Source organism: Chenopodium album, chromosome 3 (assembly GCF_948465745.1).
Source record: "Chenopodium album chromosome 3, dcCheAlbu1.1, whole genome shotgun sequence".
In the NCBI taxonomy this organism is placed as follows: domain Eukaryota; kingdom Viridiplantae; phylum Streptophyta; class Magnoliopsida; order Caryophyllales; family Amaranthaceae; genus Chenopodium; species Chenopodium album.
In genome coordinates, this window is record NC_137836.1 from 83709436 (window position 1) to 83727918 (window position 18483).

Here is an 18483-nt window from a genome sequence, read left to right on the forward strand (position 1 = left end):
ACAATTGATAATGTGATTTTCTACTTGTTGAATTAATATTAATGATAGACTTTGCATTGAATATTTGTCCGATCTCTAACAACTTACATAGGGTGATTAGAAGAAAAAAGAGTGTAAAATCAACAAACATATAAGTGTATAATTTGTGTAGAAATATAAATTATATTATGCAATAATAAAGAACGATCTTCATGTTCAATAACATATTGCCTATTGTGTTTATTTAATTAATGAAGTCGGAAATGTAGTGTACAGATGAAGACAATTGAGTCTATCTTATTAAGTGTACAGGTACAAATCGTTTCCTAGTATTTTGAATGTTTACATCCAGTTTTCACTCTATATACATTGTATATTGCTGATCACAATCCTCAAATGTTAATGTCTATTATAGTGTTGTACAAAATTTCAATGATAGTTTAGCATGAAATTAAGCTCCGTAAATATCAATCAAATCACATTTGTGTAGGGTATCATGCCTTGATTGTCCTTGTTGTAATATGACAAAATTGATGATTGTATCAAAATCAATAACCTCCACGTACAAACTTCGATGTCTTCAATATGAATTTTCATTTCAAGAATTAGTACTCGATGAAATAGCATATACTTGTGTGTCATTTGTATCAATATGAATTTCACATTCATTATCTCACTTATATGAAGATACACTTATCTCATGTATAACATATCAAGTTCATAACTATTAACATTATACATGACGATCATAAATCAAAGTGAAAAAAATCAACAAAGTATATATATGAACTTGATATGTTGGAATAAAAAATTATCTTTCACGGTAAAAATAGGTGTCTGCGTCAATTTTTACAAAAATGCAACACTCATATGGTCATATATATGGTGCTCACTAAATTAAAAAGTATGTATTGATTTTTGTTGCTCTTTAAATCTTTTTGTCATCCACATCACTTCTAGCTAGATGTTAAATCAAGGGATTGACTTGTTTCATATGAAGTATATCTATATTTCTTTTTGTAGTTTGCAATCATATAAGTTGTATTTGTTGTGTTCACATATGTATGTTTGACTATATATAGTCTGCACACAATACTCTCCTCAATTCACATAGCAATTCAAATTACAACACCTCAACACTTATAAAACTAACAAATAAATCTAATTTTATTTTGCAAAAGACCTAACACTAATACAATGTTGTACATTTTCAATTTTTTCATAATATAACCCTTGCCTTGAGATGGGGTAATAGTATACCTTTGTTAAGCTAGGCGATTAGACTTCATAAATAAATGATTTCAATTATTACTCCGTATTTAATTATTAAAAATGCATGGATTTTTTTTTCACACTTATCTCATTATTAATTGATAATACAACTTTGAAATGGTTATTTATAGTTTCCTTCTCAAATGAAGAAACATCTACGATTTCCTCAAAGAAAAAAAAAAATCTACGATTATCATCATTGACAAAAATCATAGAGATAATGTCTATCTTGACAAATGTGATGGGAAACAATTATATTTCGTTTATTACTTCACCATTTTTTGGTCAAAAGTCTTTTCAACTTGTATGACAATCTTTATATTTGTAATTACAAACACTCTTGAATCATACACAAGAAACTACTATGAAATTGAATGAGGTATGTAGAATTAACAGTAGACAAATATGAAGTATCGTGTGGAATTCTCATGACATGCTTCCTTAATATGTAATCTTCTCATATCACTATTCAGTCTAAAGAAAATAAGTCTCTTTCAAAAGAGATGAATGAACCCATTAAATTATTAGTTTTGTTTTAAAAACTTTGTAAAAGCAATGCATGTATAATGTGAATGCACCATGTTCCTTTAGATTTAATTTAATGTGTTTAATTGAAAACATTATTATACTCAACTAATCTCTTAAATCTCAGACATTTTATGTACGCCATTTCATAAATGTAGTAATCCACATTATCTTATCCAATTAATATTTTTTCTATTTTATTGGCTAACACATCATCCATTCATTTTCTATTAATTAATACAAAGTACGGAGTACTATACGACGGCTTGTTACTCAATTTTCTTTTTGTTAGATGCAAAAATTAAATTAAGACAGATAGAGTTGTACAATCGAATAAACCATCATCGTATATATGAAACAGGTAGGTCCTCCCGTGCTCAAAATAATGACACCACAAATGCAAAATTTAAGACATAACCTAACCTCGTCAGAGTCGTCACTTCCACACCTTGGTAATAATTTCGGGGCATAATCGCACGATGCTTTATACTTGACTCTTGACTCTGGATTAAGTTGAGTAAAGCAACAGCATAGTATAAAACTACAACGCCAAAACTGACGAAGCTTCGCCCATTTCTATGGCGTGTGAAACACTGGGTCCCACACTTCCTCCATTAAAATAACCTTCCAAGTTACTTACCCTTTTCTAAGTCTGCTTCACACTCACATTTTCTCTCTCCTCTTCTCATCAAACCACCGAAAATCCTCCCAATTTCTATTCATCGGTGCAATTGGCGCGAAATTTCAATTAGTTAGGTGATTATTCTCATTGAAATTTTGCATTTTTGTTGCTTTAATTTTGATTATTGAGTAATTTTGGATTATGGTGGTATAATCTGCGATTAATTATAGAATTTGACTAGGTCAGCTTATAATTGTCCGTCGCTTGTTTTTTTGAATTAGTTAATTGTTTGCGGTAGGATGCTAATTGTTTTTGTTGGTGAGGAATATCTGGTTCGTTTAATGTGAAGTATTAGTATTATACTTGCAATTAATTCAAATTATGCTGTAAATTTCAATATTATGCTTGTTTTAGTTGAATTCTTGCCACAAAAACTGGAGCATTACTTGCTAACCTACTTTGTAGGCCACGATTATGTGGGAGAAGGCATTATGTTGAGTGTGGATTGCTTGTTTCGCCTTGATTTGAACTTGTTCGTTGTTGTCTTTTAATTAGGATGATTCTTAATAAGCTATCGACTGAGTAAAAGATGGAGTGGAATTCTAGAGTGAGATGCCTATCTAATTGATTGTAGTGAGTAGGATTAAAAACACTCAAACTCCAATTAATGATAGTAATTTGCTTTATGTTGTAGAAATAAGTCATTCTTCATAAGGAATTTTCGCTTTGGAGGTGGTGGTTTTAAAGGTGGGAAGATAAGAAAAAGAGAAACAACTTTGCCTACATTATGCTAACAAATTACCGATTGACATTCGTACTCTCGAAATGTATGTGTTAAATTAGTTGAATTTTTACATCTATAGTTAAAAAGAATTGACTGTGATGTGCAATTGTTTTGCTAATCGTGATCTATGATACTTTGTGAATATTGTTGATGCTAACACCACTGTATGTTTTCTTTTGTTATGAAGGCATATGAAGAGGTTTGAATAGATTCTGATTTTCCTATATTCGGATCTGCAATGAAGCTGCTTTGTTCCTCATGTTTCCTAATACGGGGAAATTTTGGAGTCATGCGGCTTTCTCTTTTACTTATACTGCTATTATTGGCCGGAAAAGGAGCATTCTCAACTTCCAATTATCTAGTTGGGCTTGGGAGCTATGACATCACAGGACCGGCAGCTGATGTAAATATGATGGGATATGCAGATACAGCACAAATTGCATCTGGGGTTCATTTTAGGTTGCGTGCTCGCACATTTATTGTGGCAGAACCTCAAGGAAATCGTGTAGCTTTTGTGAATCTAGATGCTTGTATGGCCTCACAACTTGTGACTATCAAAGTTCTTGAGAGGTTGAAAGCAAGGTAACATCTTTCTTTCTACTTGGATCATAATTATGTTGAATATACATATACTCTGACCCTATAAAGTGCATGTGTTCACGAAATGTGAAAAACTCGAACTGGGTTTATTTAAAGTATATCGAGTTTTAGGAGGTAGGAGGTAGGAGGCAGGAGCTGAGAGTTAATTGAACTCAAAAATTACTGAACACCTCAGAAATGAGTAAAATACCTTCAGTATACTTATTTAGGGTGATTTATTTTCTTAAGGTTTGCTATTGTATTGTCATGTATCATGTTTGGAGAATACTATTTTATTATTATCATTAAAGATCTTTGTTTGCAGGTATGGGAATCTGTACACTGAAAAGAATGTTGCTATCAGTGGAATTCATACACATGCTGGTCCCGGGGGTTATCTGCAGTATGTTGTATACATTGTCACTTCTCTTGGATTTGTGCGCCAGTCCTTTGATGCTCTTGTTGATGGCATTGAGCAGAGTTTTATACTAGCTCACGGAAATCTGAGACCCGGTTCGATCTTTGTGAACAAAGGTGCATTAAACTTTTCCTTTGCATTATTCTCCAACCCTTATTGTCATATAGGAACCAGATCTAGATATTGCATAGTGCTTGGTGATCGAGTTTAGTCTATGCTCATCTTCAATATACATGATTTCATTTTGCATCTATCTTTAACTAAAAACCTGTGTCTTCTGATGTTGTGGTATTTATTATTTAGTTAAAGAAAGCTTTTTCAGTGGAAAAAAAATAAATAAATTGCATAAGCTATTTGTTGCTCACTTGCTCCTTTTTCCCTTTCTTACTCATTATTTACTTGACCTAGCTAATCAGTGTTTTTTTACTTGGTGAAAAGGCATAGTTTACTTAACTTCTTTACTTTATAGGTTTCTGCGCTTTTCATTTATTTTGCATATTTCCTCCACTTCCATTGAACAGTCTTGATGAATCTGCATACTTGGATCAGGGACTGGCTAATTATTGAGCTTCAAACCTGGTGAAAGAACAATTCGTGTATATGTTGCTGATTATGGTGTAGCAATTATGATATAATTCAAGCCTCTTGATATAATGATGTTCCTGCCTGATCTTTTTATAATATACTCTTATGCCTAATAATCCTAATATATTACTTTTGTTTGCATTTTTTTTAGGAGGAGGAGGAGGAGGGGGGGGGGGATTGAATGGTTATATTGACTCTTTTATGTTTATATATTTTCACCTCTGTCCCTTGCACAGGAGAGATTCTTGATGCTGGTGTCAATCGCAGTCCTAGTGCTTATTTAAATAATCCTTCTGAGGAGCGAAACAAGTACAAGTATGACGTTGATAAGGAGATGGTCCTTCTGAAGTTTGTAGATGCTGAATGGGGTCCAGTTGGCAGTTTTAACTGGTTTGCGACTCATGGGACGTCCATGAGTCGTACAAATCCGTTGATAAGTGGGGATAACAAAGGTGCTGCTGCACGATTTATGGAAGACTGGCATGATGGGAAGGATAGCGGGAATATTTATTCTGACGAATCTCACACAGGATCTACAGAAAGAATCCCCAGGCGAATTTCCAATATTATTCCTGAATACAACGTTAAGCGTAAGCATCAAATATTAATTTAAGAGTATATTTAGGATAAAATTTGCTATAGTGTTCCAGTGGTCTTACTGGAGCTCCACAAGACCATTGGCGTGTTTAATGTGAAGCCTTCATGCTAGGTTGCTGAAACTAGTAGACCTTTTGTTAGAGTATATGATGAAATATATTCTAGTAGAGTCAAGTGATAGTTATTCAATGACTATATTAATTTTATTAAATTAAGATAGTTGTACATTTTTTGCTCCAATGCTGTATAGCTAGAGAAGAGCTTGGTTGGAGGTATTGAATCAATGATTATGACTTATGATATGTTATGGATTTGAGTTTCGGCTAGATTTGGCATTACAGCTAGAAGCTGTACTGACACGGGAAAAAGGCCCTATTAATCCTCTGAAAGTGCATGTAGTGGTCAATCTACTTATTTAAGATTCAAATGCACGTGTTTAGTGTGTGTGTGAGTGTGTGTGTGTGTGTGTGTGTGTGTGTACACTCACACCCACATTGTGATTGCTGATGATAATTTTGTCCTGTGCTCCTGTACACATCCTAGTAATGGTCCCAGAGGCTTTAGTTTTGAGATCTCTTCAATGTTTCTTTATGCAGATCGTGAACTATTGGATCTCGCTGCTTCTTTTCAGGCTTCTTCTAAAAGAGAAGTAACCAAGTTTTCGAGCATTTCTAGCCGTGTGAGAAGTGCTCTCCGACAGAGTGATAAACCTAAATTTGTCGCTGCATTTTGTCAGTCAAACTGTGGTGATGTTAGTCCCAATGTTCTTGGTGCATATTGCATTGACACGGGCCTTCCCTGTGACTTCAATCATAGTACATGTGGTGGGAAGAATGAACTATGCTATGGTCGTGGACCAGGGTATGCAACTCTCTCAAATTATTTTCACTGATATGCCTATTAAAATTTCAGTGGCCATGCAAAATTAACTGTTATCTTTTCCTCACAGTTACCCTGATGAATTTGAGAGCACGCGTATAATTGGGGAGAGGCAGTTTAAGAAAGCTGCTGATCTTTTCAAAACAGCATCTGAACAGATAAAAGGGAAAATTGATTTTCGACATACTTACCTGGACTTCTCTAAACTTGAGGTTACGATCCCTAAAGAAGGAGGTGGCAGTGAGGTAGTCAAAACATGTCCGGCTGCAATGGGATTTGCCTTTGCTGCAGGTACTACAGATGGACCGGGAGCTTTTGATTTTAAGCAGGGAGACGACAAGGTAATTGAAATGACTAAATTATGTCCCCTTTTTGTAAATTTGTTCCCATATTTAGTGTTTGCATGATCAGTAAATCACTATTCTTGTGGTGCATAATGTCAGGGAAACCCCTTTTGGAGATTAGTGCGTAACTTACTGAAAACACCGGGAAAAGAGCAGGTTGACTGCCAACAACCAAAACCAATTCTACTTGATACTGGTGAAATGAAGCTTCCATATGATTGGGCGGTAAGTATCTTCATATAAGTAATATGGCTACACAAAGCTATAGTATATTGTTTGGATATATGAGTAAAGTGCTTGCACAGTTTGACAGGACCTGTTATTAGTATTACAGTCAACTCTTGTTGGACAATAAAGGCTAATACCTGCTAGTCTGCTACTTGATTGGATCGCTGATTTACTGGAAGATTGCGCTGTAGTGCTGTTCTATGTAGGTATAGGGGATGATCTATTAAAAGATGGTGGAAGTAGGCCTTCTCTAAAGTATCAAAGCCAAAATGCTATAATTTTGTGACATTATTAAGATTTGGATTTTGTGCGAGAATTTAAAAAAGAGATTAACAACAAGGTTAAGAATGCAACCAGCTTGTGTGAAAAATTAATATTTCCCAAGTGGAAGTGGCCAAGTCTGGCTTACTAATTTTAGAATCTTTCATAAGTATAGAAACAGAACACAACCTCGGAACTGTGTTGTTCTCAATGGTTCCTTCATTCCTTGTGTGGTTCTGTTAGTTAATATTTATTGATGACCATTTAATTACGATTCTTTTTTATCTTACACAATGTGGTTCCTCTGCAGCCTGCAATACTTCCAATCCAGATCATGCGAATTGGGCAATTCGTTATCCTTAGTGTACCTTCAGGTAATCTTTCATCTACTTTATTAACATTTTATCAAGCTGTTTGGTTTCTAATTTATTTGTTGGCAGTTTGTAATTTTGTGTCTATTTGACTATCTTCTAGTAATCTTGCACCTTGTTTGTTACATTTCGACCATTAAGGTGTTGCCTCCCCAATTTGTTAAAATTTTAGTTCTTTGTTCCAAGTATTGATGCGGGATGCAGGATCATTAGACTGCTGGTAATATAAAGTGTGTAGGCTGTAGTTTTCCTAATAGATCAGCTGATCATTTTTTTTGGTATCGCTAGAATTCACTTCTATAATGGTCTTATAAATGCATGGTCTGCTTTGGCTTGTCAACCACCAATGTTTCAGGAGCAGAACCCCTGCTAATTTAAGGAATGTTCTTTGAATGAGCCGTAGAAAATTGATTAGGTTTTGTCATATGCTGTTCAGAAATTAGTTAAGTTAATCCTCTTAAGGTGTGGCAGAGGTTTGAGCTTTTTTAATTTTACATTGTATTTTTAGGGGAGAATATGTGTTTAGAATTTGGGTTGTCATATTAGCATCATATTGGCAAACCTGTAACTTCAAGATTTTGATGTATTCTTTCCTGTGAATTTACAATTTCAGAAAGTTAAAAGTTTCATATGATTTATGACATAGAAGTAGATTTTTCCTTTTATTTTGGCTGATTTTGCTTTTCTTCTGTCATCAGAGTTCACAACCATGGCTGGTAGGCGTCTTCGTGATGCTGTGAAGACAGTTCTTACAAGTGAATCTAGTGGAGAATTCAATGGTGGCCTTCATGTTGTTATAGCAGGATTGACAAATACTTACTCACAGTATGTTACCACCTACGAGGAGTACCAGGTCCAAAGATATGAGGTCAGTTTTCCATTTCCAGATTATTAAGATATTGCTTTATTTTTTTATCGTAACCATTGCTTCCAGCGAGTCAGTTTTATTCAAGGTTAACTTTGTAGTAATATATTGTTAGACGTATATGGTATCTGGTGGGCCCATATTATTGTTGATGTCCGCTAAAACCAACTCCATTTCTATTTGCATTATGTGCATTTACACTATCAAGCTACTGAACTTATATGGTTTCTCACAAGCCATTGACTTGAAGAACTCTTGTACAGCATATTTCAGGCTTTCAGCAGTTTATTCTCAGTTTGCAGCTATTATATAATCTATGCATTCTTCTCCCGATCCCAACTTCATAGTTGTAAGGCATTCGTTTGATGTTTTGAGATAAATTTATATCAATAAGAACCACAAATTCTACTTCCTTGTAGGTTTCGTGCTATTATAAGTATAGCAGACTCACTTCTTACTACTAGTAGGCATGGCAAAGATAACCTGACCTGTACTTGAAATTGAACCAACCCAATAAATTAAACCCAAAAATAACCCGACAAGAACCTTATCGAAAGACTCTGCACCCGAATTTGATCTGGCTATAATGTCCCAACTCCACGTTATGATTGTCAACTCAATTAGCCAGTGTTGGTAATTTTTGGTTCTTGTTGAGGAACTTTCTGTACCAAATAATACAGAAGTTGCCACTGATTGTTCGTGAACTAAATACTTTGTATCAGGTTTAACATATATAGCCCTCTAGGTCCTGGAAGTCTGTAACACCCCCCCTCTCCCCCCCCCCCCCCCCCCCCCCCAAAAAAAAAAAAAAAAAAAAAAGAAGTTAAAAGAGAATGCAGAAAGCTGACCGTTGACTGACATTATGGGTTACAGGGTGCTTCTACGTTATATGGGCCCCACACACATAGTGCCTTCATTCAAGAATTCAAGAAACTTGCTACAGCCCTCGTCCATGGCCAAAGGGTTGAATCGGGCCCCCAGCCACCAGATCTCCTGGACAAGCAAGTGGGCTTTCTTACTCCGGTTGTTCTGGACACGCCTCCCCTTGGTTCAAACTTTGGAGATTGCAGCACGGATGTTCCCCGAAATGCAACCTTTAAGAGAGGTGATATGGTGAGCGTTGTCTTCTGGTCAGCCTGCCCAAGAAATGATCTCATGACCGAAGGAACATTTGCTTTGGTGGAGATGCTTCTAAAGAAGGACAGTTGGGAACCAGTTTACGATGATGATGATTTCTGTCTCCGCTTCAAGTGGTCAAGGCCTGCCAAACTCAGCACACGTAGTCAGGCAACAATAGAATGGAGGATCCCGCCGAAAGCACTGCCAGGTGTGTATAGAATACGGCATTTTGGTGCTTCAAAGGGACTTTTTGGGTCAGTCCACCACTTTGAAGGTGCATCCAGTGCATTTGTGGTAGTATGAGATACTAGGTTTTGTACATGGCATGTACGTGTCACGAAACCACAAGTATTATTTCAACATGACCCGTGCTCACTAAAGTATTGATCTATTTAGTGCAGTTCTCTTGTCAAGAAAATAGATGCCTCCAGTTAATGTTGAGGGTGATTGTGAGCATGTAATTATCAACTTAAGTTTATAATTTTTTAGAAATACGACTCGACTTTCTGTATTATTCATCAAAATCGTTGCTGATAATGAATATCAAAGGTCCTTAGCCCGTAGAGAATACCTACGCCTTACTTAACCTTGTCAGATTTCATATTTGTTTTTTGGTTTGTTGGTATTAGGCATTTATACCTCAACGCAAATCATTGGTTACTCTTTTGTCAATACTCCCTCCGTTTTTAAATACTTGCTCCACTTTCCATTTATGGCCGTTTTTAAGTACTTGCTCTATTTCCTTATTTGGAAAATTTTTACAATATTTAATCAATTTCTCTCACCTAGTGGTCCCAACATATATTCTCTCTCCTCCAATTCTCTCCACTACTTTTGTTTTCTATAATTTTTTATTCTTCTACCAACCCCACTACCTCCATATTTTATTATTTTCTCTAATTTTCTCCTAAAACTCTGCGCATGGAGAAATGTAGCAAGTATTTAAAAACGGAGGGAGTATGAAATAAGTCTTCGAAAGGACCGAAACTATACTGCCAGATAAAATCAGTAATTTTAACATCATGTTGAAAGGACAATCAAGACTAATCACTATACGACCCCATTTAATTTACCTTATTTTTACTTAATTGAAATTATTTTTATTGAAATGAAATTATTTTTTTGTTGAACTTTTACTATTTTTACTGAGTTGATATTAATTATACTGAAATGAAATTGTTTTTGTTGATTTTCTATTAGTTAGTGAATTTTATTGATGACTATACAAGAAAGCCCAATTAAGCAAAAAAAAAAAAAAAAAAAAAAAAAAAAAAAAAAACCGAGCCTATACCCTATTTCAAATCAATCCACCAGTCCACTACCTAACAATAACATAACATCATCAAACAGCTTCAAAATGTAAAATTAGAAAAAAAAAAAAAAAAAAAACAAAACAAAAAAAAATTCGACAAACTGATTTTAAACTTAAAAAAAAAAAAAAAAAAAAAAAAAAAAAAAAAAAAAAAAAAAAAAAAACAGTCTCACTTCATTCCCAGAAATTCAAAGATTCTCGATAATTCTCTCTTTCTTCAGTTCTTCGTGTTGAAGATCATCCATCTCCAGGTCGCAATAAAACATCAAAATCAGCTAGAAATTAATAGAAAAAATGTCAGTTCAAGAGTATTTGGACAAGCATTTGCTGTCTCGGAAGATTGAAGATGCCGTCAATGCCGCTGTTAGGGCTAAAACCAATGATCCAGTCCTATTTATCGTAAGTTCTTCCGTTTAATTATTGTTTTTCATCTTAATTTCTGGTTATTAATTTTGATTTTTGAATAATTAGGCAAATCATATGTTGAAATCGGTGCAATCAGTAATTACGAAGGTGAAGGCGAGGCAGATCCTTGATAGCAGAGGAATTCCTGCTGTTGAAGTTGAATTATCTACGAATAAAGGCACTTTTCGTGCTTCTTCTCCTAGCGGTCCTTCTTCTGGAATGTACGTCTCTTTCTCTTCCCTCTTTTTCCATTTTAGGTTTTTTTTTTTTTTTTTTGGGAGAATTCGGCGATCATATAAATTAGGTTTTAATGCTTCATGTTATTCAGCTGGTGTGTGTGTTTGCTGAAGAAATACAATGTAATTGCTGAAGGAATTGTTTCTAATTTGATTTAGGTAGATTATGGATTTTCGCGGCTTAGTGTGGTTTACCGTGTAGGAAGGCAATGTAATTGCTAAGGACTGTAGGAAGTTCCTGACTTATTTCAATTTCATTGGATAATTATGTTATATAAGGAGCAATCATATGGAGAATTATATGTAGTTATATACCAAGTTTATGATATGCTGGCTGTAGTTTATTCTGATAATTGGCTCTAGGTTGACAACCATCTTGATATTCGAGTGGATAGAGAAGAAATCATAGTTGTTTGTTGTCCACACGAAGAAGCTTAATTTTAGTATTTCTCTATCAGATTGTACAGGAAGGTTTGTTATTATTTTTCGTATGATTATAAAACTTCTTTTAACACCAAGAATGAAGTTACCACAATAAAGGACCTTAGTTGGATAAGCAAACTGTATTTATCATGCTTTACATTGTATACATTTACTTCTGGGATATCTCCGTTGAAATGGCATTGTAGTATCTTACTATCTTAGGAAAGCAAGATAACCTACTTTGTCCTGCAGAGACTCATAATTTGAGGTCCTATCTCTAAAAATAGTATCATTTCTTTCGAGTTACCAGGGAGAATTTGCGTATCAGGCTCCAAACCAGCACGCTGGATTCCTATCTCTCCAACAATCTATTCCAAATGAAAGAACCAAATTCATAGTGCTGAGATAGATGATTTTGTGTCTCACACCACTTTTTAGGCACAAATGTACATGTTAATTTTTATGTTGCCTCTTTTGCAATATATCATTAATTTTAGCCTATTCAAACTAGTTGTCTGCATAAAAGTTTTAATCTTCTTCAAGACCTTAAATTTATTGAAAAAATTAGAAAGAGGGTAACGAATGTGGAGACCTTTGATAGTTGATTTAAAAAGAGCTGCTAGTGAAGATCCATGAAGTATTTCCTAATTTTGCTCTAGAAATTTGTCAAAAGCCTTTCTTTTTTGTGTTAGATTTTGTAATGGACCTATTTAGGGGAGGGCGTTACAGGTAGTTTAGTATTGCTGGTATGCAGTACATACAACTGATACAAGGGAAATTTTGCAAGGAACCAAGAGATGCCACATGCCCACATGGCACAAACATGACAAACCACCTAGAATCATCTTAGGAATATTAAATAAATAGGGAGAGAGAAGGAAGAGAAGGATAGGCAGAATTTTGTATTGGAAAACCTTGAGAGTTATGGCCTCAAGCCATTTTTTGAGAGTGATAGCCTCAAGCTATTAGCCCTATCATTTTGTTACCATTCCAACATTATCAATGAATATTAAAGCTTCCATCTTTATTAATTCATCATATTTAATCAATTTACAAAAAAATCAGATTATATAGTTCACTCAAAGAATCAAACTTTTCCTCTCGATCTTCCTGTTATTTGCGTGAGTTAAGTTAGCAGATTATCTAGTCTATTACTGTAAAAAAGCATAAATAACTTTTTTGTAATGTCATGGTTAATGTTTGTCAGTTTGTAGCCATTCTTATGGTTATTTAATTTAGGTAAGGTATAATGTAGCTACTATATTTGTTTTCTATGATTTTTATATAAATGACTGCTTACAGCCTTGCATACCAGTTATGTCGTGTGCATACTGTTTTACCAACTTGTTATTTCCTGTTGTAAGTTGCTTGTCAACAAATAGGCTTCTATTTATATGTGCAGTTTAATTTTTTCACTCTTGCACTTGTACTGTGAAAATTATGTTTTTGTATTCCACTTGCGATGCTAATACAGTGTTGTTCACAATTTAGTGGTATTGTTTTTGGGTAGGTATGAAGCCACTGAATTGCGTGATGGAGACAAAGGGATCTATTTGGGTAACGGTGTTACTAAAGCTGTGAAAAATATAAACGAGAAAATATCTGAAGCATTGATTGGCATGGACCCTACTCTTCAATCCCAAATTGATCAAGTCATGCTTGACTTAGACAAGACAGAGAAGAAGGTAATTATCACATAGTGTGAGAATTTGTTCCCACTCCCACAGCCAGTCAGGCAGTCATATGTATGAAACAAATTGTCCCTTTCTTGCTTGTGGAAGATGGAGACTTTTAGTGCTCTGGCTTCTAAATGGTTTGAGTCCTATGTTCCTTAATACATCTGATGTTGCAGGGAGAACTAGGTGCAAATGCTATATTAGCAGTTTCAATTGCTGCTTGCAAAGCTGGAGCTGCTGAAAAAGAGGTATGATTTACATTGACATTTGACGATAGTTATCCCATTGTATTATTATGTTTTATATATCACCATCTTTTGACTAATATATTTGTTCCAGGTACCTCTTTACAAACATATAGCTGATATTTCTGGTGGGACGAATACATTGCTTCCTGTTCCATCCTTCACAGTTCTCAGTGGTGGTAAACATGCTGGAAACAATTTGGCTATTCAGGTATTGTGAACTTGTGTAGATAATACAACTTGCTTGACATGCAATCGCAGATATTAACTCATAGAAAGCTCAAGTTCCATTCTGTTTTTCACTGAGGTTTTATACTTGAATTGTGATTTACAGGAAATTATGGTTTTGCCTGTTGGTGCAAAGACATTTGAGGAGGCAGTGCAGATGGGATCTGAAACGTATCATCACCTAAAGGTATTTTACTTCATCAAAGTAGTGTTCATAGTTTAAGCAGGAATATTTTCCTTCTGCACGTATAACACCGTGTTCTTTGATATTCGTGACCATTCCACAATCTAATTTTATGTGCTACACAAAAGTAAGAACACAGTATTACTTCTACTATGAAAACAACGACAAAATTAAACATTTTCCAGCACTAAATGAATATGTCTTCTCCCTTGGAGTACTTAAAGAGAGAAGATGTTTCCCAAGAGCACAATAGTGTAAAAAGAAAGTAATGAGCTTTTTTACTTGGACTTAGAACTACAAAACTTATAAGTCTCAAACACTGGCATTTCATGAAACTTTTGCATGATTTTAGTCCAAATTAAGTGTATGTGAAGTGTCATACCCACGTGCCTGTTGAGTATCCGACATGGTCACGCAGATACTTACGGTAGAATGAAGAGTTGGAACGGCATAGGTGATGTAAATTTGAATTCTGTTGCATTATATTTGGCTTCTTTCATCTCAACTATTAGAATCAAAATCCCAATGACTCTACCTATCGCATTTTAATTACTTTGTATGTGATAGCTCATTGTCTTCCAGCCAGTACTTTCAGCCTCATGTAATTCTCACTAGCAAACAAGTTTGTCTCAAACACTCTTATCTTAAAGTGTGTTTGCTTGCAATTTAATGATTTGATTTTTTGTTAATGGAAAGGGCAGGCTGTTATTACAGAAAAGTTTGGTGTGCATGGATGCAATGTAGGAGAAGATGGTGGGTTGGCTCCTAACATTTCAAGGCAAGCCTATTTTACTGGGGGGATTCTCTTGTTCTATAATAAAATCAATGAGTATACATAAATCATATTAAAATTAATACCATGAGTTCACAATCTTATTATGTCATGGTGTTTAGCTTGTGCATTTTGTTCTATGCAGCTCTGATTTTTTATCTGTCTTTTGCAGTGTAAAAGAAGCCCTGGATTTAGTCATGGAGGCTATTGGTAGAACTGGACATAATGAAAAAATAAAGATTGCCATTGATGTAGCTGCTACTGAATTTTGCATAGGTAATGCTCTTAAGTGCAAAAATCAAGCTTATAAGAGGATCCTGCTCTGAAATCTTGATAATTTTTCTAGTAAAATGAAATGTGCTGTTATTGGAAGTTTCTCTTGTTTAGGGCCTCAGGAGTGTTTATTTTCAAGGTTTAGAATTCTTTACTTTGTGTAATTATCTATGCTGTTTGAGAGGCTTGATTCTTCCTTGTATGATGTATCTAACATTTAGTTTTCCTTATTCACTTGATTTACAGGAACGAAATATGATTTAGACTTCAAGACACCAAATAAGTCAGGGCTAAATTTTAAGTCAGGAGAGGATATGATTGAATTGTATAAACAACTTTGTTCTGGTATGGTTGTGTCTTGTTCCTTTCTTGTTTTACTTTCATCCTTTTATATCCCTACCATTTGAAATTCCTTGTGGAGTCTTCTTTTTCAGTGTTATTCTTCTTTTGCATCTTGCAGATTACCCAATTGTCTCAGTGGAGGATCCATTCGACAAAGAGGATTGGGAACTCACAAAGCATTTCTCTACTCTTCAAGCTTGCCAGGTTTGTTTTGTATTTCCTTTGTCAATTAAAATACCTTCATAAATACACATGATAGACAATTCATTGTTGCATTAGTGTAGAAGAAATTTAATTCTATAATTGGCAACTGAAAATTTTTCCTTACTGAGATGACCTATTGTCTGGAACACATTTGAAAATTTTGGTCAAAAAATATTCTTTATCTTCAATGGATAGTGAATAAGCAATGCCTGCTGCTGATGGTTTAGGCTGTGTTACAAAAGGCTTTTTATTTAATTAAATGCTTGAAATCGTTGGGTGTGATTTGTGCAGGTTGTCGGTGATGGTCTATTGATGTCAAATCCAAAACGTATTGAGAAAGCCATTCAGGAGTCCACATGCAATGCTCTTCTGCTTAAGGTAAAATTAAGTGATTAGCCGCCAACTGTTTTTTATGACTTATAATTTTGTTAGTCAGGCTTCAAATTTCCTCCATTAGGCTCCAATGGGAGAACCTTTTCTTCCCTTTTGGAATGGGACAGCTGTGATATCCACCTTAGTGTTCTCTTCTTTCTGGATCTATCTAGTTTTCTTTCTGAAATATATAGTATGAAAAAATGTTGCCCCTAAGATGAATCCCTTTGCACTTGGTATTGAAATTTGCATCAGTGAATTTCATTTTTCAAATTCTTGGTCTCACCATTATTTGATTTTGCTGCTGGAGTAAAAACAAAAGGCAATTTCCTGACAAGAAGGATGATTTTATTGGATTTACTGAAATATTTCCCTTCTTACCAATAGCCTGACAACCCAAACATGTCTGCATATGAAACTGTGGATGATTAATCATCCAGCTCAGCTAGTTACTGCTGTACAAAAATAATTTTGCTTTGACTATTCAAAAGATGACTTGGTTGGAAGGAGTGAGGAAGGATATGAAGTGCATGGATTTACGTGAGGATGAAGTTTTGGATCGTAAGGGATGGAGGAGAAAGATTTATGTTGATGACTACACGGAATAATCAAATTTGGTTCATGTTAGCCGACCCCACTTTTGGGATTAAGGCTTTGATTGATTGATTGATTGATTGATTGACTATTCAAAAGCAAGAGAAACCTGTGTCTTTATTTGTTTGTATCTGTATTTGTCTTGTAAATCATCGGAACTTATAACAGAGTGACATTTTCAGATAAATCAGATTGGGACAGTCACAGAAGCCATTGAGGCTGTCAAAATGGCTAAAGATGCTCACTGGGGAGTTATAGTAGCTCACAGGAGTGGTGAAACTGAAGAAACTTTCATTGCCGATCTATCTGTTGGCCTTGCTACTGGTCAGATCAAAGCTGGGGCACCTTGCAGAGGGGAGCGCCTATGCAAGTACAATCAGGTTTGTCTTAGTTCCCGTTGCTTCTTAAAATAACTTCTAAGATCTGTATTTGTTTATAATGAAACTGCTCTTGCTACACAATCAATTGGTTCGGCTGAGTTTCAAAACTATGCAGAATCAATTACATTATACTAAAGACGAAACTTAGAGAACACTTGGCAAAATATTATAAAAAGTTTTCCCTCCAAAACCACTTACTAAAAAAAACTTATTGTAATTAAATTATGACTCTTAGTTTGTATAAAATCTAAAATAAATGTCCTTAAATGTCAAATTGCCCATTGTAACTATAACATGTTTAATTAATTTCTTTCACAATATTTCATACTTTTTACTACTAAGTCTATTTATAATATTTATATCCATTATTTTTGGTAAAATTTATTGTCATTAGATTATTTAACAACCGTGCATTGCACGGGGTTTAATCTAGTGATGATACTAAAGGCCATTTTCTGTCCCCCACCCCCACCCCTTCTTCCCCCAGGAACGGTGTAGGCTTGTAGCTAATTGTAATATGAATTCATATTTGTTTAATTTCTCTCTTTTCCCAAATAATTTGGGCGTAAATGACTAAATGGTGGTCATGTTACTTGTGTAGTATTAGTGTATTACTGGGAAGCATTATGCTGAAATGCCAGATTGCTTTTTTTACTATTAATCTAAAAGTTTAAAGTTCAAATTTCCTTGCAGTTGCTCCGGATTGAAGAAGAACTTGGCGACCAAGCCAACTTTGCTGGTGAAGGATGGAGGGTTTCTTGACCACCATACTTGATCCTTTGTTGTGTGTCAAAATTTTGGTTTTATAAGCATATAGGGGGCCTGCATTTTTTTTGTCAGAGTTGTTTCGCATACTTTTTTTTTTCCCTTTCGAGGGGGTAGGAGGTAGCAAGATGATCAAATCTTTGTGTGCCACATGAAATGATCTATAATTGAGAGATGCAATTTTACCTTATGTAATACAATTTTACAACATTGTAAATTACTTTGACTTTCATCATGTTGTTGATGTGAAACATTTGCTACCCTTAATTTCAGAAATCCAGTCTTACCTTGACTTGTGTATGTAAATTAGATCTTCTGGCTGCCTTTTTTTTATTATTATTATTTTTTTCTTTTCAGGTATTGTTTTCTCCGAAAGCTATTGCATCAAGTCATCGACATACCATAATTTCACGACGAAGCACATCATATAATATCATTATCATCAAAATAAAGTACTCAGAGTTTAAGAGTATTTCTTAATGAAAGTCTTTTGAAGTCTTGGCCACTTTGCAGAGTCTTTCAGCTTCATAGTGTTCTTTGTTTAACAAGTATAGAAATAAATTATTATAGATTAATCAGTTTGACTCTTTGCTATGCAGCAAAGGTGTATATTTTTCTCCTCTTTATTGTATTGCCAAATATAA

General features: G+C 34.7%; 2 protein-coding genes across 4 annotated transcripts; both read left to right on the forward strand.

Moving 5' to 3' along the window:
* The first annotated feature begins 2196 nt into the window (after positions 1-2196).
* Positions 2197-10022, forward strand: LOC145624608 (neutral ceramidase 2-like). Of its 3 annotated transcripts, none has more exons than XM_081677665.1 (10): positions 2197-2532; positions 3370-3764; positions 4087-4295; positions 5001-5354; positions 5958-6222; positions 6311-6581; positions 6684-6809; positions 7384-7447; positions 8143-8312; positions 9183-10022. In XM_081677665.1, the coding sequence occupies exons 2-10, from the start codon at positions 3421-3423 to the stop codon at positions 9729-9731; spliced, it is 2352 nt and encodes a 783-aa protein (XP_081533791.1). In that variant the 5' UTR covers positions 2197-2532; positions 3370-3420; the 3' UTR covers positions 9732-10022. The 3 variants fall into 3 exon arrangements, with proteins under 3 accessions (XP_081533791.1, XP_081533792.1, XP_081533794.1); XM_081677666.1 differs by having other exon boundaries at positions 2197-2527; XM_081677668.1 differs by lacking the exon at positions 2197-2532 and adding an exon at positions 3204-3225.
* A 762-nt stretch (positions 10023-10784) lies between these two features.
* LOC145624609 (cytosolic enolase 3-like) lies at positions 10785-18131 on the forward strand. Its single transcript, XM_081677669.1, has 13 exons — positions 10785-11139; positions 11212-11366; positions 13315-13489; positions 13657-13728; positions 13820-13936; positions 14060-14140; positions 14839-14915; positions 15082-15185; positions 15429-15527; positions 15643-15728; positions 16020-16106; positions 16877-17074; positions 17768-18131. Exons 1-13 carry the CDS (start codon positions 11035-11037, stop codon positions 17834-17836), a joined length of 1425 nt encoding a protein of 474 aa, XP_081533795.1. The 5' UTR covers positions 10785-11034; the 3' UTR covers positions 17837-18131.
* Positions 18132-18483: the final 352 nt, after the last annotated feature.

Excerpts from the sequence above, each read along its gene's own strand:
- LOC145624608 (XM_081677665.1), top strand. The coding sequence starts at position 3,421 with ATGAAGCTGCTTTGTTCCTCATGTTTCCTAATACGGGGAAATTTTGGA. Across the intron at positions 3,765-4,086 it reads CTTGAGAGGTTGAAAGCAAG|GTATGGGAATCTGTACACTG; the intron begins GTAACATCTTTC and ends CTTTGTTTGCAG. Across the intron at positions 8,313-9,182 it reads ACCAGGTCCAAAGATATGAG|GGTGCTTCTACGTTATATGG; the intron begins GTCAGTTTTCCA and ends TATGGGTTACAG.
- LOC145624609 (XM_081677669.1), top strand. The coding sequence starts at position 11,035 with ATGTCAGTTCAAGAGTATTTGGACAAGCATTTGCTGTCTCGGAAGATT. Across the intron at positions 13,490-13,656 it reads TAGACAAGACAGAGAAGAAG|GGAGAACTAGGTGCAAATGC; the intron begins GTAATTATCACA and ends CTGATGTTGCAG. Across the intron at positions 17,075-17,767 it reads GCCTATGCAAGTACAATCAG|TTGCTCCGGATTGAAGAAGA; the intron begins GTTTGTCTTAGT and ends ATTTCCTTGCAG.